The 26660-nt window shown below is 41.8% G+C and overlaps 1 protein-coding gene and 2 non-coding genes across 4 annotated transcripts in view; all 3 read right to left on the bottom strand.

Annotated features, from left to right (window-relative positions):
- Positions 1 to 26660, bottom strand: part of CNOT1 (CCR4-NOT transcription complex subunit 1) — a 55552-nt gene that overhangs the window by 5540 nt on the left and 23352 nt on the right. The window contains exons 16-42 of one of the 2 annotated variants that reach the window (XM_005152291.4): positions 26070 to 26220; positions 24549 to 24750; positions 23986 to 24132; positions 22169 to 22293; positions 21056 to 21342; positions 19653 to 19731; positions 18036 to 18266; positions 17330 to 17470; positions 16294 to 16473; positions 15146 to 15262; positions 14624 to 14734; positions 13964 to 14041; positions 13493 to 13670; positions 12891 to 13021; positions 11989 to 12285; positions 9528 to 9668; positions 9306 to 9410; positions 8685 to 8804; positions 7974 to 8165; positions 6107 to 6249; positions 5410 to 5518; positions 5146 to 5315; positions 3807 to 4038; positions 1728 to 1976; positions 962 to 1125; positions 578 to 695; positions 20 to 121 (exon numbers count right to left, since the gene is read on the bottom strand). In XM_005152291.4, the coding sequence (XP_005152348.1) occupies positions 20 to 121; positions 578 to 695; positions 962 to 1125; positions 1728 to 1976; positions 3807 to 4038; positions 5146 to 5315; positions 5410 to 5518; positions 6107 to 6249; positions 7974 to 8165; positions 8685 to 8804; positions 9306 to 9410; positions 9528 to 9668; positions 11989 to 12285; positions 12891 to 13021; positions 13493 to 13670; positions 13964 to 14041; positions 14624 to 14734; positions 15146 to 15262; positions 16294 to 16473; positions 17330 to 17470; positions 18036 to 18266; positions 19653 to 19731; positions 21056 to 21342; positions 22169 to 22293; positions 23986 to 24132; positions 24549 to 24750; positions 26070 to 26220 (4300 nt within the window). The remainder of the gene's footprint in view (positions 1 to 19; positions 122 to 577; positions 696 to 961; positions 1126 to 1727; positions 1977 to 3806; positions 4039 to 5145; positions 5316 to 5409; positions 5519 to 6106; positions 6250 to 7973; positions 8166 to 8684; positions 8805 to 9305; positions 9411 to 9527; positions 9669 to 11988; positions 12286 to 12890; positions 13022 to 13492; positions 13671 to 13963; positions 14042 to 14623; positions 14735 to 15145; positions 15263 to 16293; positions 16474 to 17329; positions 17471 to 18035; positions 18267 to 19652; positions 19732 to 21055; positions 21343 to 22168; positions 22294 to 23985; positions 24133 to 24548; positions 24751 to 26069; positions 26221 to 26660) is intronic. The other variant, XM_034072650.1, reaches the window with a different exon arrangement.
- On the bottom strand, positions 15672 to 15810 carry LOC115947036 (small nucleolar RNA SNORA46). The gene has a single exon (XR_004081023.1). It is a non-coding gene; the product is annotated as a small nucleolar RNA SNORA46 (small nucleolar RNA).
- LOC115947037 (small nucleolar RNA SNORA50) lies at positions 25624 to 25754 on the bottom strand. Its single transcript, XR_004081024.1, has one exon. It is a non-coding gene; the product is annotated as a small nucleolar RNA SNORA50 (small nucleolar RNA).

Genomic DNA, 26660 nt, shown 5'->3' with positions numbered 1-26660 from the left:
TAGCTGTCATTTTTTTCACCTTGTAAAGAATCTGCATAGGTTTGGTGAGTTCCACATTTCTAAGGAAAGGAGCCAAGTACTTGAAGAGATCAATCAGTAACTGGGCATACATAGGCCAACCCTGTCAAGAGAAAAAAAGCAGGTGGAAAATGTGCAATAAAGAGCAGTTATCTTAACTTCAAAAACTATAATTAGATTGGTCTTCATATAAACCTGGATCAGAGTTATGTCCCAGTACCACCTCTAGCAGTGAGTGCAGCACAGCTTTAGCTGCACATCGTATGCTATGGGTGTTTCTAGAACACTCCACATGACATTCTGATTTGGCAGTATTTGGTCTGGACTACTGCTTTTCCAGACATTCACAAAAGCATGCTTATTAACCTCAATTCACCCTAGAGCCCATTGCTCACTGACACAAAGATTCTTCTAAATGCAGTTAGGTGACTTTGAATATTGAAGACAACAAAACAAACAGCCATGCTACTAGCGCACTTCCAGAGATGTGAAACAGCATCACACTAGATAAGCATCTGTGTGAACTCCTTAATTCAGAAGAGATAAACTGCAGCCACACCTTCTGCTGTGGTGTATGTGCCAGCATTCTTGCAATAAATATCCGATGGGAGATCAATTCCAGCCAGGCATAAACAAAACCTGGAGCTTTTGTAGGCCTCAGGATGTGAAATGTATTACTGAAAGAAAAGTTAGAGCAGGTTAGAAGCGCACAGCAGTAAGATTGCTTTCCATAACACTGAAAGAAAACATACACAGCCCTAGAAGCAAGGCATTTTAGCATCCTGTGTTTTACCATCATCTTCCTTAAAACAAGCAAGTGGACAGTCTATTGGAGAACTAGTTATTCCAAATGTGATTAAACCACCACAAAGGAACAGTCAGATAGCCTCTGAATGAAAAATCCAGGAAAGGATGAGCATTGTGGCCAATCTCAAGTACATACCAGAACGCTGTGAGTGTCTGGAAGTTGATGGTCTCCAGCACATGCTCAGGAGCATTTAATTCCAACAGCAGCATGATGAAAATACGATGGTAAGGAAGTTGCTGAAACTCACTCTGCCGAACATCGTGGTCTTGCAGAAGAACTCCCACCACAATACCAAGGACCTAAAGAGATAAAGACGTGACAGTGATAACAGCAAGAATTACTTTCCAAGTCTGCCTATAGGTAACACTTTAACCTGTAGGTAAAAAAATATAATCTCTAGATTCTAACAAGAACCAAAACTTGTAGTTACTGGCAGTGCTAAGTAAATTAATATAATTTGTATCAGCAACTCCCAGTCATGGTACTTTGTACTCCCTGTCCCATGGGTCACAACAACTTACTGAGCAGTGCTGGGAGACCTTAACTACCTAAGACTTCCTAGCCATAAACAGAGTAGTGTAAAAGTATTGGCAAGCTCCTCACAAAATCAAGGCAGACACTGAGGAATCACCCACTTTAAAGTAAACTTTTAAGGCCTCAAAACAATAGCAGAGGTCTTTTTCATTTCCAGGCACAAAGGTGCGTTTCAGGTTTGCTTGATATGAATACTTTGTGAACAAGAAAGCCACCTCGCGTCCTGATGCTTTATTCAACAGTTTATCAACTCCTCAATCTCATCTGTCAGCAGTAGCCTGCACTGAGGTCTACATTTTACGTTATTCAGCAAAGGCACACCCGATTCTGCACTTTAAATGCCAGGGGTGCAAAAAGGGTTCCAAACCTTATTTAGGAGGTTGATCTTTGTAACTGTATTGGTTGCCTCCCCAGAGTGCTTCACTAGCAGTGCAATAAGTCGCACAAAGGCATCCAGATTGTGGTAGCACTTGGCTCGAATCATAGTGGGGTTGGCAGCAGGGTTATGCTGCTGCTCAGCCTGAGCACGATAGCTGATTTCAACACACATTTCAGTGCAGAGGCGGAAAAAGCGGGTGATCAAGTCATCGGTTTTCAGGATTCCTTGCTGGTGCATCTATCCAGAAAAAGAAAAAAAAGTCAGAACTATAACGTCATGAAGTGAATTTTACAACTTATTTCAAACAGCACATACTTTACAGAGCACTCACCTTGCCTGGCACAATTAGTTTTTACCATGCTCAAGAGATGGGTAGCAAGCTATCTCTGCTATTCCTTCCCAGTATGAGTATTTAAGGCAATTTGAGGGTGGCAACACAATTCTAGCAAAGGCATTTACTCCCAGGTAAGAGTCTTTTTGATCCAACCTTTTTTTCAGCCATCAGCACAGCTGAGGAGCCTGTTTCAGTATCAGTTCTGCCACCAGTACTCAACCTTGCATGAAGGACAGTGAGAGGTAGCAGCATTAGTTCTTCTACCCAGACTTCAGGAGACCACACAGGATGTACAAACTGTATGAAGGGCAGACCTGAGCTGCTAGCTCAGTAACCATCACTACTTTGCAGCAACACAGAATCACAGACTAGTTTGGGTTTGAAGGGACTTTTAAGACTATCCAGTTCCAGCCCTCTGCCATGGGCAGGTCCACCTTCCACTAGACCAGGCTGCTCCAAGCCTGTCCAACCTGGCCTTGAACACCGCCAGGGATGAGGCAGAATTGGAATCTGCAGATTGCAGAAGCTATGGGCATATAGAGAGTGAATTTTCCTCACAGGAACATGATTCAGAGAAAGTCTGGGTGGCCTTTTTTGTCTGTTTTGCACTGGGGTTTGTTTTCAGTAACATACATCTTAAAGAGACCTCCTTTTATTATTTGTTACCTGTAGCATTAAAACCACGAAAATGAAAAAGTTACACTGCATAAACGCCACAGTTTGTAACATTTGGAGAACTTCTAGTATTTCTGAAGAAACTTTTTTTTAAGAAAGGAATTAATGTATCAGCCTTCAAAGTACTATGGTCCTTGCTCTAAAGACTAGTGCAAAGAAAGCAATGCTTAATATAAGCAGGCAAAATTATGGTAATTCAAGTTCAATAACGATGCCTTGTTTAACACTTATTAAAATATTCCTCTAAACCCCATAGCTAAAGCCTGTAAGGAAATAATTATATATCTCAGCACTTTGATATATTGCATTTGCTAGTTCAAGCAAATACACTTAGTCAGGGGCTTCCCTGCAGCTGCAGTCAAGGTGCTCCCAGGAAGACAGTTTTATGACTAAGACTGCAGATATACAGGGATTTTGGTATCACACATATGTGGCAATAGGGGGCATCTGCCTGCTCAGTCACACCTGGAAGGCAGATGTGAGCTGTTCATAACAGCTGTTAAGGTGTCCTGGAGGAAAATGCCAGAAGCCATTTAAATTTAGGCACCTGTTTAGCTAATGAAGTTTCTAGTTTTTCCTCACTGTAATGAATGATTCCTGTTAAAAAAAAAAAACAAACCAAAAAAAACCCAAAAAAAGGCTTTTCTTGTTCACATGGTCTGAAACAATTCACTTGCAATAATATTAACAATTTCCTTTTGCAGGCTGTCTTGGCCTTTACCTGTAACCCATAAGGAGCAACACCATACTCAAGCTTCGTTACACAGAGTGTGTCAGCACTATTCTGAAGAGCTACCTCATCTGAAGATCTCCCACCAAACTTATCCTAAAACTGAACTGACAGGTTGTTGCTACAGTATCTGAAGAACATGATTTGGGGAAGGGCAGGGGCTTCTGCAGAATTTCCATCAAACCAGGCAGAATTTTGACAGTCAACTGCCATACACCTGAAAGTTTCAAAAGGATGCCTAGCATGGGTTACAAGACTGCTTGAAAATGGAGGGCATCACACCCTATTGACATTGAATAAAAAGCACCTTTCTTTCCAAAAGCTCTACCTGTCCAACAAATGCAGAGAATGCTTTGGTACTGTCACGGCCTGCAGCAGCTGAATGGTAGAGGTTCACCCATTCCCTCAGCAGGTATTCTGCCTTCTCCCTCAGACCTGGTGGGTCATCATACTCAGAGGCTTGGGAAATTCCTGAATGCATCATGAAATTAGGACCTCCATGAGCACGGTCAATCATTGCTTCATAGTTTGATCGGACCACTTCCATCAGCTGCGGTAACCTAACACAATGGAGCAAGAGCTGGGTTAGAATTTATTCTCCACCAAGAGATGCAGGAACCAGAAGTCAAATAAAACTGGAAGCAAGTTACTTCTCATACTAAATTTTTGTATCTTCCAGTCCTCATTGGAATAGCAGAAAGAATGGGTGCAGATACATTTATGATGAAAGAAGGAGCACTGAGATCAGCCAAGCTTTGAAGTTTCACTTCAATTCATCCGGCTGTGTGCTGTAACAAAGCACCATGAGTACTTCAGAAGCCCTAAAATGCTGTGAGACAGCGAGATATCAGTGCTAAACAGCCTGGCTGGGGTACTACTTTGGCTGCAGTGAAAGTTAAGTTATACAACAAAGACACTGCACCCAATTGACATACAGCAAAAAACAGTGCAGCCAAGCTGTTCGTAAACCCAGCCAAACTGGGAAAAGGACTTTTGCTTGGGATTTGCCACTAGGAGTTGTGTTGGTAGTGGCAGCCACTGCCAACACCAGCACCCGCTGCTAGTTGATCTCAAGCAATCCTGAGTTCTCCAAGCTCCAATCCACTTTTTCCTCAAACCCAGCAGCAATTGCTTCCATGTTAGCAATAGGAGGCCTGCAAGTCACACAGGTATTTCCAGATGCTGTGGCTGTTTGCTGCCCAATTATCTGCCAGTGGATACAGAAGCCACACAAGATTGGTGAATGATTGCTGTGTAGACTCCAAACAAAACTGTCTAAAGAAGCAGAGGATAGTCTAATTTGATGACCTGCTCATGATTAACAAATAAACGTATTAACACCCTGATATTAAACATGTGATCAGACACAAATTTTCCCCAAATTTCAGATGAGGCAAGAATTCAATCAAGTTTCTTACAGTACTATGGCATTTTGGAGTACAGTATACAGAAGGATTTTCCTGTTCAAGTATTCAGTTTGCCATGATGATGGAGCTGCCTCTATTTTGGCACAAAAAACAGCACAATTACATTGGAGTAACAGTGTTAACACAGGACTGCAGCCCTCGAGAAAGTTTAAAGCTATATGATTTGAGACACTGTCTATATAACATTCAAATCGCAAATGAGCACAAGTAGTAATATACCGCACAGTATTTCAATCTCACCCTTCTGGGGCGTTTCCTCTGGAATGAGCATTAATCCTCATGAGTGTCTCAATTGTGTGAAACAGATCTGCCTCTGTTACATGGGCAACACTCCTCTCGTCCACCAACAGGATCTTTACCAATTGCATGGCAAATGCCACAGCCATGTAGTTCAAGCCATTCTCCATTGACTGTCAACATGAGAAAGGAAACTGAAGTTCAATCACAGATTTTTAAGTGGACTGAGCATCACCATTCTCCTAGAAAAGAACAGGTACCCTTTACCTGAGCCAAGTGGAGGTCATACTGCTGCATGTTAACAAGGTGATTGCGGATCAGCAGCTCCACAGCTTCCACGTTGTACTTGTACTCATCTCTGCATTCAATCAGGCACCTGAAGAATTAGACTGCTTTTGAAAAGCATACTTAACACAGTTTAATTGAAGCAACTCAAATCTAGTACTTCAGAAACTGTGCCATTCACTGTGATTTGCCACTTGGCTCCAGAAGAAGTCTCTTCTAGAGCATTCTCTGAGGCAGTGTTTGAGTTGAAAACAGCCACCGGCCTAAAAGCATTTGCTGCCCTGCAAAACTGGTCACAACATTCCTCTGAGAGCTTCAGCAGAAGCAGCTCTCTTCTAAGGACAAAGTGGCACAGCTGCCTTGCTAAAATACCAGTGCTGCTGCTGCAGGGATATGCTATGTCACATAGTTTGTGACAGCTCAGAGACATTCTCTGTAAAATGAGGAAAAAAAACCCCAACCTTCAGAGCATTTCTAATGTCTAATTCCACTGAAGATTCCTATCATGTTCTAGATGACGCAGCATTATAAGATCCGGTTACTTTTGACAAAAGCTAGTTACTTTGTCTGTCCAAATTGCAGCAATGCAAAATATTAACAAGCAAGAGATTCAGAATACACAGGAACTCCCAAAAGATGATGAAAGCTACATCAATGTTCCTGTTGTCTCATAACTTACCTAGTAATTTGCTTATTACACCATGGAGATCCATAGGCACGGCCATCCTGCAGAGCCTTCAGCACAAGCAGATGACACTCACGATAGCGAAGTAGGAGGTCAGCATCTGCCCCACTGGTGGCATCCAGTAAGCCTTCTACAGCCTAGAACAGACGCAATCTGTTAGCAGAGGAAAAAACAAGTCCTCTTCCAAGTCTTCTCCAAATTACACCAGCAACAGTTACCACCAGAAGACTGAGATTTGCTAAAACCAATTTAGTTATCATGTTGACCCCTTGATGAGACTATGTGAGATTTTACCAGCTACTATGGCATCTACACATTCACTACACACAGCTGTCCTACCACAAACAAGCCTCTCTATGCCCCACTTCATATATGCACCAAGTAGTCTGAAAGACTGCATTAGCTGTGCTACAGCTTCTCTAATTCAGTACCCCCACACAAGCAATTTTGCATATGGCTCCTGAAAAATAACATGGAAGGAGATCTGAAGAACCTGCCAGAGGCTAGCTCTTAGCTTTTTGGGACAAAGAGCTGCAGCACTCAGATGCATCTGTGCTAGCCTATAGCAAATGGAAGACAAGTCTTACAGGGGTAGCAAAATGTACATGGGCAAGTCCTAGTCAGGTTTAGATTCTTTAATAGGTACAAGCACTACCAGCCAAGAATAGTCTCCCTCCAGCTTGTGTTTTGCTGCTGTTCTTGGATCCTCAGGTAGACAGATCCTTCCACTATCCTCAAATGGATTTCTCTCCGCATGTGTCACTACGGTCTGCACTAACACTCAGGCACAGATGCGAGCTCAGCTCACAGAGCTCACTGAGACACTCCCCTCCTGGTATAGTCTATTAGTTCTGTCTGGAATGGAGTTAATTTGCTTCCTAGAAGCCCATATGGTGCTGTGCTTTGGATTTGTGCTGAAACACCGTCAACAACACACCGATGTTTTGCCAGCTGCTGAACAGCTTTTGCACAGCATCAAGGTTTTCCTTCCCACTCTGCCTCCCCCACCAGTTGGCAGGCTGGGGATGGGCAAGAGGCTGGGAAGCAACACAGCCAGGACAACTGATCCAAACTGAATGAAGGTATGTTCCGTATCATATGACATCATGCTCAGCAATAAAAGCTCAGGGAAGGGAGGATGAAGGGGGGCATTCATAGCCATGGTTGCCTTTCCAAGAAAATGTTCCATGTGCTGAAGCCTTGCTTCAGGAGTGGCTAGACAGCTGTGGTATGATGGGAAGAAGTTATTTTTATTTTTGTTCTGTTTGTTGAAAAGCACACAGCTTTTTCTTTCCCTACTAAAATGCAATAATCTGAACAAACAAGTCCTCTTGCCTTCCCTTTACTTTCTACCCTGCAGAGGAGCAGAATGAGTGAGCAACTAAATGGATGCTTGACTGTTGGCCAGTGTCAACCCACCAGGCATACTCATTTGTCAGTTACCGCAAAATACAATCCTCCCATGTATCACTATAAATACAGTCCTACGCTCAGTAATAGCTACCTATATGGGCAATTCAAATGTCATCTTAGCCTACAAATCATTCTGAAATTGAAGACTGTTCCTGAGTGCAATAGCTCTCTACTTGCCTCATTTGAACAAAACTCCTCTAAATCCCAGTATTCTGTACCTGCTTTTTTCCAAAGCAGCTTGGCCCCTGCATGTACAAAACACCATGTGAACATCCTGACCCTCTTCCAATTTCATTTACTGAATTTCCAAAGACAGCAGTTGCTCAGTACTGTTCACAAAAGACCCACAGGATACATGAAAGAATACAGTCACCAGCAACGCAATCCACAAGCCAGATGAGTAATGAACTAGGTGAGTTGTTACAGGAGAAGAGTTGCTAACATTCACCTTCTGCAGTAGTCCAAGTGCAGCAATAGCATCTCGGGAGTTCCGAGCCACTACTACAGCCTCCAAGAGGCTGCGTAATGCTTGAGCTTGAGGATTCATGGCCAAGGTGTGTGGAATGGACTGCAGGTGCTGCTCCAGTTCTGTCATACATTTGTCATAGATTTGTGCTACATCATCTGTAGCCCACGCTTGCTGCTTAAGAGAAAGTGGGAATGAGTGTTTTCTGCAAATATTATTATTGGTGCAACTCATACTGACTCGCTATTCTGCATCCAGAATTTATACCTCTAAAGTACTGTGGTTAGTTATGTTGTCATTTTAAATATGCAAATACGACAAGTTAGGCTGTGGAAACTAGCAAGCAATTCCAGCAGTCCTTAAGACCAAGAACACATACAAAAACCTCTTTGTTATCTCAAATTCCATGCTTGCAATCCATGGTCTTTCTGTAAAAGTAACATGGGATTTGACTAAAATATTTCACTGCTACTAAAATTACACGTGTTAATCACAACTTGCAGATCTTGTCCCAGTTTGGGCTACAACCCCCTAAGGCTGGATGTAAGTTTTAATGTCAGCCTAATCACAACATAAAACTAATGCATCTCCCAAGCCTGATTCTTACTAGTCTTCTAGCAAGAAACACAAGTTCCACAACTTTCACCAACAGGGCTATAGTACTCACAAACCAATTAATTCAGAAATCTTTACCTTCATAGGCTGAGCCAAGAATCCTGTGGGCTGAGTTAAGTCATTGGTAGGCAGGAAGCCAGGGACATTGCGTGCAAACTCTTCATAAACAGCCAGCTGTTTTGGGTCTACACCTCCAACCTTTTCAATGAAAAGAACAGGTATTAACCTCATTGTTAAGCACTGTGGCAGTAACAAATGAGGGCAATTTGTCTAACAGGTAGCTGCTCAGTCACACTCTTAAATTGAGTGGCCTAGACATCAGGAAGTAGGAGGTCCTATCATAATGGCTCCATCCACAGCTGACAAGAGAAATGCTCTACTGAAAGCACAAGATATGCCCTCTAAAGGAAGAAAACATAAGATGACAATGAAACAGGCTAGTTATCTTTCAGTGAAAGGAGCAGCACAGCACAAGAGACAGGACTTTTAAGGTCCTCAAAAAAATTGAGAAAAATTATAAAAACACTCTCAACCAACTTATTCATGTTTCCATTACTAATCAAGCTTATAGCAGTTGCACCACTAGTAGACAAGACCAGCAATATATAGGATTGATCAGCTGAAGCTCTGCCATCCACTTTCCATTATCAGGAGGGGGAGAAAAGCCGTATCAGATTGTGGCTCAGTTAATATCCTCACCTTTAACCGTATCTGTTCTGGCATCCTCTCAGCCTGGTAAGTCAACACAACAGGATCACAGTACCGACGACCCTCTTGCCTAGCATGTTTTCTGAGCTCAAATTCCTGGGGAAAAAACCCAAGGAGCAAAAAAACCACCAAACACCACAATGAATTTCAGACAGAGTCTGGATGCATATGAGCACATATAATGCTTCTAAAATGCAGCAGTCCCATACTTACAGTTGCAAGCCTCTTGTCCATCTCAGGGCCTGCCTTTTCCACAGCTGTCTTCTGGATAAAGCAGCAGGCCAGTTCACAGTTGTCCTGTGCTAACTGGGCTGCTGCCTGCTCCATCATGTCCCTCTGTTGTGGGGAGGCTGCCTATTGAAAACCACAATAATCAGTGAAGGCTGTAAATCTCCCCTGTATTTTACTAGCCTTAAAATCTGTGCCACTGCCTTTATAGAACACGAGCAATAAAAAAGGAATGCTGTTAGGAATACACTCTCTTTGCATGGTACATACAACAGTAAAATTAATTCTGCATAGCTCTGAATAAAACCGGGAGGGAAGATGACAGCAAAGACTTTCAAACAACGAACAACACAGCAGGAGGTCCTCTGTTTTCTCCACCAACCTATCTCCTGGGCATGGACATAAAAGCCCTGCTTTGGGCTGACGCATATACGATAGATGCAGGAAAAACAAACCTCACATCACAATGTAAAAGTTCTCCCACTTCCTAGCTTGTAATCAGAAGACACACTAAATGGAAGAGTAGTGCTAATCCTTTTTCAGTGTGTTCCTTTTCTGACACAGATTTTCTTCTTTTCTTCTTGGGGTCTGGTCTGAGAGAACCCTGAACATTTTTACTTACTTTCCAGTGTGCAAAGCAGCAACTCCCACTTGAAACAGAATACACATAACACAAACAGTCCAATCTACTTGGATTTGTTTGTCCATTAAGATATACTTCTCTTTCATATCTTCTGATCTCTTACTGTGTTCAGCTCAGCCCTCAATGCAAGAGGCATGTTGACCTGCGCAAGCAAGTCCAGAGAAGGCCATGGAGATGCTGCAAGGGCTGGAGCAGCTCTGCTCTGGAGACAGGCTGAGAGAGCTGGGCTGGTTCAGCCTGGAGAAGAGAAGGCTCCTTAAGGAGAGACCTTAGAGCAGCTCCAGTGCCTAAAGGGGCTGCAAGAAACCTGGAGAGGGGCTTTGGACAAGGGCCTGTAGGGACAGGACAAGGGGGAATGGCTTTAACCTGACAAGGGAAACTGAGGTCTTGGGAAGTTCTTCCCTGTGAGGGTGGTGAGGCCCCAGCACAGTTGCCCAAAGCTGTGGCTGCTCCACCCCTGGCAGTGTTTAATGGCAGGCTGGAAGGTGCTTGGAGCAACCTGGTCTAATGGAAGGTGTCCCTGGCCCATGGCAAGGGGTTGCAACTGGTTGAGCCTTTAAGGTCCTTCCAACCCAACCCATTTTATTATTCAAGGATTAATCACAGCCAAGACTGCAAACCGAAGGAGTATTTCAGCCCCTCTTATCAGAGGATAACAGCACTTTCTCTTATGGTTACCAGTTTGACACCCAAATTCCAAATTGTAATTAGCACAGGAGCTAACAGTGGTCACTGGCTGAGCTCACACATGAACAAAGCATTACTAAAACTGCTCCCATCCTTGTGTTTAAGATTCACTTGTATGCTTTTCCCGCTCTTCATTTCAGCAATCACGTTATCTGAAGTTCTGTATATGAAGGGCCAAGTGTTTGAGACCTGTGAGTTGCAGCAGACTATCCATCCCTTACCTGCAGATGCAATTCTTTGTAACATTTCGCACTCCCTTTGGAACATTAACTCCTGTCCTCAGAGCAGTTACCATACAAGAGAGCAATACCACTGGCAAAAGGGCCTTTGCTCTGTCACTCCCTACCAGATGGAAGACAGTGTGACATGCCCTTAAGCAAGAGGTAGGCAGTCCCTGGACTAGTTCTCTTTCAAATCCCTGAAAGGATCTATGTCTTGATCCTTCCGAGGTCTTCATGCTCTTGTGTCTGTGCTAACATCAGTGGTAAGCACAGAAACTATTCTGGGCAGTAGGTGCTATTCTGGCCAGCAGGTCACAGACTGTTCCATTTAGTCAAGAAGGTAAAGCTACTACTTCAGCTCAAACTTTGTTCATCAAAAGACCTAAGAATAGCCTCTAGAAAACACAATGAATTCACAAGCTGTGCAGAAGAGTCTTAACATATCTGCTAACAGCACAAGTGAATAAAATCTGCTTCAAGCATGTATGCTGAAACAACCCAAGGCATCACCAGAAAGTCCCAGAATCAACTCTGTCCTCGCCACTCCAGCTTTTCTACCTCAAACCCCACAGAAAGATAAACACTCTAAGGCTTCATGATATGATCAAACTGGAGAGAACAGGGTGGTAGAATGAAAAGGTAGTTGGGAAGCTTGTGAGCAATAAAGCAAGATCCCCCTTAAAGGCCTTAAGAGTGCTTGAAATGAGCTGTAACCTCAGCAGTCTTTCTTCTGTAATTCTGAAAGTCATGAGATTTTTGTCCACTAAATTGAGCTCCACATTAATTAAGACACATAATTAATAAACAAGTCTCCAGTGTGGCAAACTGATTTGTTAGTGCTGGATGTCTACAGTCCTGTAAATTAGGAATAAGCTTCAGATGATGTAGCTCTTACCCTCAGTGCAGTAGCAAAACTATTTTTCAAGTTGGTAGCTATGCTCATCAGCAAAGGTTCCCTGCAGGTAATCATGGCCATTCCAGCAGTAAGGTTCCGCATCATATGGTGCGCGGCCACACGCATTCGTGACTCCTCTGAATCCAGTGCAAAGTCCTTCCTGACTATCTGCTCACAAGTAGTCATGGCAATCTTAATAGAGCGATCCACCACTGGATGGACAAGTTCTTGCACTGCTCGCTCAATCGCTTGCCGCACGCACTGCTTCAACTGTGGGTGGGCTTGGAACAGCGGGATCTGGAGGAGGGTTAGGGAAGTTAAGTGATGATAAAATAGAATCCCCTCTACCCTAGTGTTGTGGTTTAAGCCCAGTCGGTAACTCAGAACCACACAGCTGCTCGCTCACTCCCCCCTTTTTCCATCCTCCATTCAGTTTCTGAACAACTTCAAGTTTACTGTCATAGCTTGTTTTCAGCATTGCACTCCTGTGTTCCACCTGCAGCTATTACAATGCTTGGCAATCCTGAGACATATGAGCAGTCTTCTTCCAAAGTTGCACAATGCAAAGACTAATTTAAGAGTCAGGTTACTGACTGGTCAAAGGGAACACAGAAGCTCCTTTTAAGCCTAAGTCCCAAGAGCAACTATCTTAATTGAAACTTATTGCCAGAAATAAACTTGATACTAATGTCATAATGACTTTATCTAAGATTGCTAATGCCATTACTAACAACCCCTGAATTTCTCCATTTGATTACTTGTTAGTGTTCACCCACCCCATTATTTTTGAGAAATGACTCCCCAGTAACTTCAACTTACAAACTGCTGCTCCCACCACTGAAACCTTTAGCAACACTGGTGCTAAGAATTCTTCAGCAAGACAGATCAGCTCTAAAACTTACCGTTGGATTTAAGGTAATATGTGGAGCCAATCCTCCTAAAGAATAGACATTGATGTCATGATAACTGTACTGGGGCTGTGGAGGAACTGTGGCTGTACAAGTGGTGCTGGTAGCTGGAGTTGTAGAAGCAGCTGAAGGATACAAGAATATTTGTATTGAACCATTACTGAAAAGCAGATGCTTACAGTGGAAGTATATCAGTCTCATTTAAACCAGCAAGTGACTAAGAAGTAGTTTTGCACTTTGATCATGAAGCCTCCTAAACTTCTCAAACAATTTTTATTCTCCATTTTCCTGATGATTAGTACCAAACTAGCTTCTGATTTTAGCAGAATTGCTTGTTACAACACAGCTTAGCTCCTGATGGCTTGTTAACAGATCATCTTTCTTCACTCTCTTCTAAGCCATAGTTACACAGAGCATGTGTAGAATTATTCCTCAGGATAGCTTCCCATTTCCTTCTCATCTTCTATCACAACACTATCCAAGTGCTCCCAAGCATTCAGCAATGTGACAATAGTGTATGTAGCTTCACATTTTTCTTTGCAGTAGCATAACCTGTCTTATTTGAAATTTTGTGGAGCACCTCTGGATGTACTTACTAGTTGTTGAGATGGGCGGTAGCTCTTCTGGCTGCTTCACATCCTTCTTTGGAGCAGACAGCTGCTCATCCAGATTTTTCAGACGATCCTTATCTTTCAGGAGACTTCCAGGCTTCAGCTCATTGATGTCTAGTGCAAGATTCTTGCAGAGCACCTCAATCTCAAACTTCAGATTCAACTGCACAACAAGTCTAGTTTAGGTTATGTCACAAGGAAAATACCCAAAGTATTTACTGGGCTGCTTGATTCCCACAGTTCCCATTCTAACTCCAGGCCTTTTAGAGACTTTTAACAGTGACTGAGGATTAGACAGATATCTTGCATGGTGATTATCCATGTCCTACCAAATTAAGCAATGCCAAATTCTCCCCATGATAAAGAAATTAAATTTGGTCCTTCACAATATCCCTCTTGACCAGTATGTCAAGAAAACCTCACACTTAGTAGGTAAAGTGAAAACCAGAAGTTTACTTTTAGATCATGTTCTTGATGCAGCTCAGCTAAAACATTCATAATGGCCATTGTCCACGGGTTTGGAGGCCTGAAGACCTACAAGAGACAGAGGAGAGCAGGATGACAAACTTCTCGAATCATCTGGGTAATAGAGGAGTGGAAACTTGTGAAACATGGACAGCTAAATCTGCACACAGCCATGGAAGAGTTTGCAAGCTGCAATCAGGGTTGCATTTAGTACTCAATCTGACTGTAACTAGATTAGGAAGTTAGCTGAACATTAAACCAGAAACACAGTGACCTCATTGTTCTGTGAGATCAGTCCCACATTAAGCAGAACTGACAAGGGCTGATCAGGGTCAAAGAGGGATGGGGGAATAAAAAAAAATAAATTAATAAATCAAATAACAAATATATCCTAAAACCTCTGTAATGGCATCCTTATGTTTCTCAGACTTCTGTTCAGGGATACACCACACCTAATACCACCTAGACTGCAAAAATGCGCAGGCCATGTACTTTCACTTGAAACAGAGCTCTTTCACTTTAAGCCCTGTCATCCCTTTTCTTTTTCTCCATGGGATGCAATCATTTTGCTTTTGTGAAAGAAGTTAATTACTTCCTGCCGTATTTCTTTTGCTACTTGAGCAATAACTCTGTCAGCACAAAATCACTTACCACGCTCCTGACGCTGGATTCTAAGACTTTGGCGACAAATGGCACCACATAAAGCAATTCCTGCTGTCCCTTTATATATGCTTCCAGCAGCAGTGATTTCACATCCAAATCCTGAAAAACACATCAACAGCTCAAAAGGGGAAGAAGGTGGAGAAAACAGAAACCACATGCAAAAATTCCACTTAAACCTTATTTCCTTATAGGGAATATATTGGCAAGGTTGAGTAATGACAGTCCTTGAATTTTACATACTGCTAAGGAGCAGTTACTTCTTGAGCAAATATTTACAGATACACATTTCTACAAGGGATTTATTAATTTATTTTGGCAAGGGCTTTACTACTTACTTTTCTGATATTAAAGAAACATTTAGAAGTCTTAAGTGACTAACTCTGGAATCATATGCTGTAGTTAGCACAGAAAAGAGGCGCCAGTAAGGTGATAAAATGTCCCCAGTAGCCTATGCTGCCCCATAACAGCATACCAATTTGCACCAAACAAACCAATAAAGCAAAAGCTCACCGTATGCAAGATGGGCTTATTTTTAGCGAGCGTAATCATTCCCAGCCAGTGACCAAGGTTCTTTAGCAAGGAACGGTCTGAGAAGTTGGCTGCAGCTTTATCTGATGTCAGTAGCACCTAATGAAAAAAACACAACTCAAGCAACAACCAGAAGATAATCCGACCCAAAACCCAAATTCAACAGCTTATCTGACTGAAGATGTAAAGTTTTGGAACATGAAGTTCTGAGCTCCAGTCACATTACAGAGATAATCAAGAACAGCCTTTACTTCAAGGCAGCATGCTATAAATCTGCTCTGTAATGATCTCAAAACCCCTTTCATTCAGGAGACTCAAAAAGGAGGGTTACACTTTCCCATTTACTTTTTCAAGACTGCTATGACTACTTGCTTAATAAACTCTGACTTGTCAAGGCAATGGTACTTCTTAATGCTTCACCACACACCTGAAGGCTACAGTTTGCACTTCTTGGGAAATAATTTCTTATTTCAAGACTTAAATAATTTCACAAGTATTCTGCTGTTACTTCTGTTCCTTAGCTTTAGAGGAGCACGAGCTGAACAGAGCAAGGTCAGCTGTGCTGTGAAGAGCCAGGAGATTCTGTTGCACTACAGCGTAACCCATGGTGGTAAGGAAATTCCACCAACAGGTTTAAAAATAGTGCTTGCTTGACAAACTTGTTTTACCCCCTCATCTCTTCTGAGCTATTGCTTCTCCCTCCTCCTCTCCTTAACATTACCTTAGCCCTCTACTAAATTTTGGTTGTTATACCCCGTTAGACTACGGTTTTCTAATCTCTATACTTTCCCCACATAAAAGAACTAGATCATAAGCAATTTTCCCCTAGGTTATAATCTGCAAGCCTCACACAAATTTAGAGTCTACCTACATAAATGAATTTAAATGCAGATTTGCCTTCTCATTATACAACTGAATTAAGACTTTGGTACATTCTTGGCTGAAAACAGAAGAATTTAGTATTCATAAAGGTAACCTGTTAGTTCCATTTTAAGCTACCAAGTAGATTTTTAAATGATCAGCAAGTGGATTTTAAGATCACCAACACAGTAAGCAAACAGCAGGAGGAAAACGGCACACTCCTAAATCTTTAAATCTACCCTAAGTATTAGAAAACTTGTGCTACTTACCTTGATATTTCTGTAGGTTTCATTCAGAACCATTTTATTAAACTCTGGATTCTTAAGTGTGTCAAGGAAGTTTGAATATAAGCTGTGAAAATTGGGCTCAATACTGACTCTCTTCATCACAAGATACTGCGATACCCAGGGCATGAACTCTTCTTTCACTGTTTCCTTCAACTCTTCAACCTGTCTCCATACCAAAGAAAAAGCAAGCCACAGAAAATGTAAGGTGAATAGATCAAGAACTTCTGGGGTTGGCTCTGACCAACATGGTCAAGATCAGTCAAATGCTTCCAACACTGAAGTTGTTTTTTAAAAAATGCATTGAAATTAGCATCTCATTATCTGAAGATCTGCTCAATCAATAAGGACAATCATAATCAGCATGACATAATGATTTACCTCTCCCCCACTTAGCTTTTTACCAGGCAACTGCAAAATAAATGCGGACATCTTAGGTTTAACCTACGTCTGTCCACCAGACTGACAGCTCAGCTACCCATAGTACTGAAGATCTCCACTGGTTCATAAAAATCCAGCTTGAAATGCAAGGGTCCATCAGCTGAGCCCTGCAACATTAAATGGTACCCAGCCCACTTACGATGTGAATATTTGTTCAAACTTGTATTTACGTTTTTCAGAAACTTGCATCAGTATTTTAGTTATTTCAAAATGACAAAAACATCAAGGACTATCCAGCTATTACTCTGGGCATCTAACAGAAGTCCTTTCCTGAAAACAGAGCATTACTGACATAGAACACTTCAGTACAAAGTATATGGCTATACAGAAGCAAGGAAACTTGTAGGAGAAAGCAAGATGAAGAACAGCTATCTTTTACCTAGCTTTCCTTTCCCTGAAAAATTTTATCTCCAAAGAGGTTCAAGCAGAGTGTTGGAAACTACAATTTCTTTACAGGGTGCTCCCGCCCAATTTTTTGCAAGTTGGATTTTTAGTAGAAACACAAAATCACCCACCACTTTAGAACAGATTTCCAGAAATGCATAAGAAATTGATTTTACTGGAGTTCTTCCATACTTGCCTTCTGTGTCATGTTTGACTGAGACAGGTTATTGAAGATGAAAGCAATTTTTTCCTGGACATTCTCTGGAGGTTCCACAATTCTCTCAGTTTGATCTGTTGCTACTAACAGCGTATCAATATTGGTAGTATTAATGGAAGGCTGGAAGGAGAACAAGAAGTTAAAAACAGGTAATATTTTGAGGCAACACTGAAAGAAACTTGCTCTGTTCTGGCAAGTGAAAATAAAGACTTGAGCTGCATCAGGTGACACCTATAGTTTCAGTCTCATTTTCAGCAACATTCTAATGAAGCCAAGTGGGTTTCTTACTCTACAAACCATGATCAGTACTCTGCAAAAGAATGGTATCTACATAACAATCAGGTGTGAAAGACATTAACAGCTACACTATGAACTCTTCCATCAGTTTGTTCACAACACTTCCAGCTACCTTTGGGGTTTACCTCCTTCAATTTGAGAAGCTTCTTTTAAGAGAACTAGACAAACACAGTACAGGAAGCAAGATGGGCTTGACTTCACAGTGCATCAATTACCACACAGTAACAGCTCTATACACCCTCAGGCAACCCTGTAATGACTCTGTTTATGGAAGAGACTAAAGGTTTGAAAAACTTAATGGAGTTACAACTGCTAGGTCAAATGGGGTTTAGTGAGCAACAAGTGTTCTCGAGCCCCGGTAAGGGCACTGATGTGACAGACTACTTACTGGCACGTCCTTCTTGAAGCTTACTCCAGTTGGTCGGGTGATCGTAATGGTTTTTGCAACAGTGGTGGTGGTTGAGGTGGTAACTATGGTGCTGACTTGGCCAGCAAGAGGAGCTTTTGCTGGAACTTGGGCCTGGGCCTGAGCCTGGGCAAGTGCAATACTTCCAGGGGTGGTGATTGAACCCTGCATCTTCACAGGAGGATCTCTGGATTGCTGTCCATATTCTATGTACTGAAAAAGAATGAACAAGCACATACAAAATTTCAAATGCGGCTCCAGAACAAGAGGCTCAGTTTTAGCATGAGCAATATAAAGGTTTGCCAACAATCTTTAAAATACTTGACATTAATGCCATTACGGGAATCTGCAAACTGCAAGTTTAGCCTTATAAAGCAGATCTTGTCACTATTAACTTACTTTCTCACAGGAGAGAAGCCTCAAGCTCTACCTCTGGCCTCAACAGGTTGACATCAAACATCAAGAGACCTGACATCCTTAAAATTCTACAAAGCACTACTCAAAAACACCCACCTCTGCAGGCATGGGATAGCAGAGGAAAAGAAGGGAAGAGCCTAGGAGAAATGTCTGAGTATCAAGAAACTGGCACAGGCTGCCCACAGAAGCTGTGGCTGCCGCAACCCTGGCAGTGTTCAAGGCCAGGCTGGACAGGGCTTGGAGCAACCTGGTCTAGCGGAAGGTGTTCCTGCCCATGGTAGAGGGCTGGAATTGGACGAGCTTTGAAGTCCCTTCTAACCCAAACCATTCTATGGTTCCAGGCAGCTACACAGCAAGTAGGTACAAAATCTTCCCCAGGACTTCTACAGCTACACAGACATGGTAAAGTCTGAAGTTCACAATTAGTAAGCAAACCATAACTCTGAAATGGCCAACTTCCATATTTCATATCTTCCACAGTAGAAAATTAGTTTCTTCCTCACTTTAATATATGTACCCAGAAATTGGTGACATCAAACAGTTTCACTAACAGGTTTCAGCCCATATTGGACTGTGCAGCTCTGGGGAGATGGCCTCTCTACCTTCATGTTAGAGCTGATTTTTTTCCTTAGATCATGCTCTCAAGCTCTGCCACGGGGATTAGCTTTTCTGTATTTCTATCAATGAAAGCACCTCTGAGGCAGACACTGTGACCAACATTGCTATGGACTACAGGGTATTCCAATTACTCTGATCAGACCTTCAGGAATTAAACTTTTCTTACTTTTCCTCATCTTTATGTGGATTATTTCAGCAGAAGTGTATCAAACTAAAAACGTAGCTGAATTCAAAATCCTTAAGAGACTGGAATATGAATTCACTGAAGCACCTGAAAACCTCTGTGAACAGGTATGTGCACTGGCTGATCACGCAGTTATAGTCAGGCTGCTATTTGTACATAAGCAACCCAAATATATTTATGGAAACAAAAGAGGTATCATATAACCACCTTCACCTGCCCCACCTATCCCACAGCAAAACCTTTAAAGAAAAGGTATTTAATTCTGTGGATGTACACTACCTAAAATTGTGATAAGTGAGATTATGTTTCCAAAGGAAACAGGAATTTGCTCAAAAGAATTTAAAATCATAGAAAGCCAGTGTGCTGACACAAACACTCACCTCCTGCAAGTGATGCGGGAACTGTATAAAGTGACTAATAGAAGCCAAGTGCTGACAATACTGGGGATAGTCCTTCAACCTGTCAAACAAAACATCAGTCAGAAGCATAAAACCTGGTCAGAAACAATATTAGAGAGAAATGCAAATGTAACACTGGTGTCTCATTCCCATGCTGCATCACAGAATTACTTCTGGACTCCTCACAGCAGCTGTGCTATAAAAAAAGTGTCTTCTACAAAGTACTTTTTGTTGCAAAACCTATTTGAAATTAATTCATTTAACAGCAAAACACAAGGTTTATTAACTGAAACTCATCCTACATCTCTATGCTTCTGACTGAGCACACAATTGCATTTATATTCAGTTTTTGCAGTAAGATTTTTGGGTAAGTAATTTGTAGTCTGCTCAGTGTGTTTTAAACAGCAGTCTAGAATACCCCTAACACCTGAGACAGAAGCTTCACCTATGCACACCAATTATTATAGTTCCACTTGTGAATGCTAGCTGCTGCTACTACTCACTTAGAGTAAAATCTTTATGTCATGCCTAAAATGGTTCTTAAGAATATGGCTACATCTCAAGTAAGATGAAGAAATACGGCTACATCTCAAGAAAGCCTTAAGAGTCTCTGCTCATTCTGCTCAGCTAACCCCACAACACAGTATCCATCCACAAACGCTGCAAGCAACAGCTTTTATTACAGATGAAATACTTCAGGGCAGATGAACAGGAGAACAGGGCTAGAAGATAACATGCTCCTTGCTTATGAGTCCACACATTTCTTCTAATAACTAATTCCAGGAAGCTTTCTAATGCTTTTCAAGTTCAAGTATCTTCTTCCAGAATTGAGATTTTTCCTCATGGGTGTACAACCCTGCCTACTACAGCAGCCTGCCTTGAGAGATTCCTCTCTTTGGAATCCAGTAAAAGCTTTGAGAAAGCTTTAGGTTTCGAGATACTTTTTGGCTTACTTGACATTTCTATGTCAAACCAAAGTGCTACAGCTAGCTCCTGGCCAGCTTTCAGTAATGAACAGTGAAAACAGCTCTTCATTAGAATGTACCTGTAAAGAGATATTATATTCACCCTGCTTCTAACAAGCTGACAACTTCATCTAACACAACACTTCACTGAATTAGTTTTGTCAACAAGCTCACTATGTAGTTTCAACATCTCACTTTACCCTGCATTTATACAAGTACCACACTGAAAATATTGATTTTTAAAGTCACCCTTTAACTAGTACATTAGCACATTTTGTTTCAGTACAGCGTATCTTTAAAGTAATCCTAAAGTTGAGATGCGTAAATTTCTAGCACTCTTGTACTGCATAAGTAGAGCAGGTTCAAGGTGTAACAGTACATGTAATGCCTCATTAAAATATTATCAACCCCCACACTTACCTATTTTTAAATCTATCTAGTGCAGCAATACCAAAATAGTACATTTTGGACGCAAAAGGCTTTCGTAAGGCTTCAAGAACATAGCGCAGGGCCAGGCCCAGTGCCATGTAAGTAACCAGTCCTTTCTCTATGATACCACCAAAGAGGCAGGCTGTTATGTGCAGCTCTTTATCTGGGTACTGGGGAAAGAAGCGGTATTCCTCAAACAAGTTCCTCAGCATACAGTTAAACACTTCTCGTTCTCGTTTAATGTTGGAGTCCTTAAACCTCTGCAGCATTTCCAAGACCTGCAAAGAAATGGGAAATTGTTACCAACAGATTTACTTCATTTCAGCTCTTCTGCATCTTCAGGTTTCAAGGGTGGTTGCAGCTGTTAAGGTAAACTGCAAGATCACATGCTTGACTGCAAAACAGCTGCTTCAAAACCCCTCATGTTACCCTATAGATACTACACTGCTACAATAAGCCTCCTCTCCAGGCTTCAGTTATCTCCCATTTCTTTTCAGTTACTGTCTTTACATAAAACTTTTATGTGGTTGCCTACTCCATTGCTTCAAAATTAGCAAAATGAAAATTAATGTTCAGTCGTTCCATAATTCACAGCCACACAAATATATTCAAATAAAGTTGAAGTACTTCGAAGAGTGAGTACATGAGATCGATAATTACTCTGAGACTAACCAAAATAATTATCAAAGCTCTGAAAGTAGAACTTCAGGCACCTTTGTATATTTGGATGTTGTAGTCATTTTTAGATACTTTAAAAATACATTCAGGATAAATGTAACTTAAAGGCACACTTTTAACAGTTATTTTGAACATGCAAGCTTCCACTCCACGTTGAATTCTTCACACTCAGCATCATTTCAGGAGTGTTAACTGGACACCTAAAAGTCAAAGCTGAACGTAGCAGGCAAGTGCAAGTTTACTGTAAAATCATCCTGTCTTAGAAATATACAACTTCAACCAAGCAAAAAAAGCAATGATGCAAGCATCTACCACAAACCCTTTATTATTTTCCACTAAGACTAATACAAGAAGGAATAATTACCATGAAGTATATTATAACAAGTCGCTGGACAAGTGATGCAAATGCTACTGAAGGGAACTCACCTCATCTACAGACATGGTTGGATGTGGTGGATGGTTGTAAATACGCTGGAAGTAGCTGTTTGCCTCATCATCTATTTCTTTGCTAAAGTGCTGATTAGCCTCTGGCCACACCTGAGATAAGTCAGCTGTTAAAAAAGGGAACAGGTATCATGTTCAGAACAACTTGAGGTAGCCAGGATTTCATGTAGTCCTATTCAACTCTTCGACCATTCTATACAAAACCTGCTGGTTTTCTGGAAAAGCAAGGTATTTAACCTTTCCAGTAGTCAGGAACTGTTATTTAAAAATATATATACAATATATAGTATTTCTGCAAAAGAACTGTATTCTAAGATAGGATTAACCTCCTACTGATGCATGCCTAGAATCCACTGGATCCGAAACTAACCTCAGCTGGTGCCTGAACTAAATGAATGCAAACAGACTAAAAAGCATGCTACACAACACTAGTGAGCAGACAAACTTACACACAAACTTTCAGGCCAGTCAGTGAGTGACCTTTGAGCAAGTGTCCTGGGTTCAGCAGTAACAGTCATTTTTCTCCTTCTTAGTAGCTGGTGCAGTGCTGCGTTTTTGACTTTCAGACTGGGAACAATGCTGATAAGACCAATGTTTTCCAGTTGCTGCTAAGTAATGTTTACTCTCACCAAGGCCTTTTTGAGCCTCATGCTCTGCCAGGCAGGAGGGGAAGCTAGGAGGCAGCAGACAGTTGACACCAGATCCAAACTAGTCAAAGGGGTAATTTCATACCACAGCACATCATGTCCAGTATATAAACTGGGGGCAGTTACCCAGAAGGGCTATATCACTGTTCAGGTCAGGCTGGGTATCATTCAGCAGCTGGTGAGTGCTTGCATTCTCTTCCCTTGTTATTTCCCTTATTGTTTATTACTATTGGTGGTAGCAGTAGTAGTTTGTGTTATACCTTAGTTACTGGACTGGTCTTATCTCAACCCATGGGAGTTACATTCTTTCGATTCTCCTCCCCATCCCTGCAGGAGCGGGGAGGAGGGAAAGGACAGGGTGGGGAGTGAGCGAGCTGCTGCATGGTTCTGAATTACCAGCTGGGCTTAAACCATGACAGCAAGTTTGCACTGGATGTTCAAGCACAAAAATATAAACCAATGGTCAATACAGCTGCATCCACCTGTACAGGTCAGTAACTTTGCTTTCATGGAGGAGCTATCAAAGTAAACACACAGTATGAGAAGTGTGGAAGGTTTAGCATATGGTTATGCCTCCTAAAGGCAACAGCTGATTGTTTGAACATTTAGTTGTGAACATACTTCAGAGGCATAAATGAATAAAGGATAATGGCTCAGTATTAGGAAACATATTCCTTCCAAAAAACCATCTCCCCACCAACTTCTGTTAGTCTTATTTGCATTCCATTTTGAAGTCCGATTCACTGCCTCATCTGTCAAGTTCTCTGCTGCAAAAGCACCTTACGCCAGTAGCTTTGTTTAACCTTGTTACAAGCCCAAAATCACCCTCTTACCAGATACATACAGTTCTCTGTAAAAAGGACAAAACTTTAGCTCAAAACACAGAACAACAAAAAAATGACACAAGCACTGTTCATGCAAATCCACTGTTATGTTTTTATGCTAACAGCTTTTTAACTCTCAACCCAGCCACTTGGCAAGGTTTCAATACAGAGTTTAGACGCACCTTTTCCAGACTAATGGCATAATACAAGAGCCACTTCACAGCTTCTAACATTTACCACCTACAGATCCAAGCCTCCCCTGAAGGAAATGCAAGTTAACTGCAGAACACAGTCACACTTCACAGTCACAGACAACACTACCACTTACAAGGTTTCATCTTACTCTGCTGGAACGTAGGCTGGTTCAGTCCAGATGTGCTCAGCTTCCTTTGCACGAAGGGGTCACTGCTCACCGCAGGGAGGCCCAGGGCTCCAGTTCCTATGCCAGTTAGGCTACCCGTAGTAAGACCACCTACTGAAACAGAAACCCATAGTAAGACCTCCTACTAAAAAGCAAACAGCTGGTAATCTCAGCTGTACCCTCTACAATACAAACTCATCACTCCAGGCACTTGTCGTTTCCAACTCCAAGCTCTAGGACCTCAAAACTGTTTAATATCAAGCAGTTTTCTCTCATGCAGCTCTTAATCTATGTCCTAACATAAAATAAAGCTACCAAAATCTGCCAAAATTTGCCCCTCTTGATTCTCAAACTTTTTACCTACTGCAGTTCAACATTCCAAAGTTTCAGAAGCAACCTAGGAGCAAGGACTGTGTAATTCCCTCCCATGTGACACAGAGCTGTCAGTCCAGTAATTTCCAATCACAGAAGTAATAGTGTCTTAGTTCCAATATGTCATAAATACAAACCACTCCACTGGATAGCAGTACCTGGAAGCTGTGAAGACAGTCCTCCAATGCCACTGAAACCCGTTGTCTGGTTTTGGGTAGAAAGCGGGGGAAATGCTTTTGCTGGTGACTGTGGAGTACTGAATGCAGAGCCCAAGTTTGGAGGGAAGCCTTGCATGCTCTGGGTGTGAGGAGCAGCTGAGCCACCTAAGCTAAGAGATGCCATTCCTGCAAGTGAGTCGATCTGAAGAAAGGAAGATTATACACAGACATACATGAACCCAAATCAAGCTGATTTTTGGCAGGTTTTTTATAGAGACAGCAATGTATCAGACACTCCCGAGAAGAGCTCTTTTGCATGTTTACTACATGATTCTCAAGTCATCCAGATCACCCCCAAAAGATTAGTCTGTCTACAGAATGATGCTTCATTTTTAATTCTATGATTCCATAAACTCCTATTCTATCAGAGGTTTTACAGAAAGACCAATTGTTCCGTAGTCTCCACCTAAATTTAACAATAAACGCTTGTTAAATAGCAGCATGTTTGTACTAGTTTATGTTCTGGAGTTTACAACCTCAGATATCACCCCAAGTCTTAAAGGCTATTTCATATCAAGCTTACAGAATATTTTTGACTGTCTGAAGGATCCTGTTATGCCCAGTTTTCACAACTAAATACCTGAATGCAGTTTTCACATTAATACCTGGGTGGTAAGTAGGAGGGAAGCACGACAGTAGCTGACAAAGCCGTAAGTTAAGAGCTCCTGACCAGCAACAGCAGAAAACTGTTTCCTACCCAAAAGACAGCATGACTAGACGACATCTGCTGCTCCATTTATTCACAGCAGTAATTTGCAGCAAGTTGCCAAGGTATTTGGTACATCTGATGAGGAACTTCAATAAAGCAACAATTTACAAGGAAACTGCTCTCTGTATTTAGTTTAAATAACCTACTGATGCTTCAGACATTTTTAAATGCTGAACTGCCACTACTGCATGTGAAAACACTTGCCACTACTTTAAAATCTGATATTAAACGTAACAGCTAGAAGCAAAACCTGCCTGTAATGTATTGCTCTCAAAGGAGGAAGGGATGAGTGGCAGAGAGTGGCTTAAATGCACCTTGTTTTTAAAGGAGCAGTTGAGAGCAGAAGAACCCCAGTTATAACAAGTGCTTAAGCTCTAGCACTGTTGCTTGGCCAATGAAGCTACAAGCAACACACATGAGGCTCAAAGGCAGTGCTTAACTTTCACAAGTCTTAGTACATTTTAGCACTTCAAAAGAAACACTGTTATTTTAAATAAACCAAATCTCTATCCCTCCTCAGTGCTACCATCCTGTTATACTCCATTTATCTTACAGGCATTCATGAAGATAGTTCTGACCTACAACCCTCAGGCATTATTCTGCAGTTACAAGCAAGTTATCTAGAAATGCAAGCATAAAACTAAGGGAGCCAGATCATGTTTTACTTAGTCCAGCTGAAAAGTGCTCCAATAGTGCAGTGGAACTAGTGGTAAAACACCAGCTTCTAAAAACACATCACATTATTCATCTACCTGTACAGGAGAGATGGCATCCAAGCTGCTAGCGCTGGGTGGGCGCCCTTTGGGCATGACTCCAGGTGGTGGCTGCCTGGCTTTGTTCATGACATTGCTGCAGTTAGCTACCATGGTGAGGATTGTCTCTGACAGCTCCTGAGAAACACTCCTAGAACATGGAAGTAGGGTAGTGAGCCATGCAACACTTCTCAAACTACAGCCCCTGATTTATTTGGTTTTCTTAGAGAAATCTGGTTCACACTTCACCAATAGCTACAAAACAACCCCCAGCAGAAGCTACATTTAGTTATTCGCAAAACTTGTGCTACATGTCCCAAGAGAAACAGCTATATTTAAATAGATAATTCTAAACTGTGTGTCTAAAAATTAATCTCCAACAGAATATTCCTTTGCTTCCACTAATGCAAATACTGCTTTACAGTTACCCCAGCAAATAATCATAGAATCATAGAATAGTTAGGGTTGGAAAGGACCTCAAGATCATCTAGTTCCAACCCCCCTGCCATGGGCAGGGACACCTCACACTAAACCATATCACCCAAGGCTTCATCCAACCTGGTCTTGAACACTGCCAGGGATGGAGCATTC

This window comes from Melopsittacus undulatus, chromosome Z (assembly GCF_012275295.1).
Source record: "Melopsittacus undulatus isolate bMelUnd1 chromosome Z, bMelUnd1.mat.Z, whole genome shotgun sequence".
NCBI lineage: Eukaryota > Metazoa > Chordata > Aves > Psittaciformes > Psittaculidae > Melopsittacus > Melopsittacus undulatus.
Note: the sequence above shows the minus strand (reverse complement) of the source record. Positions and strands in the feature narration are given on the sequence as shown.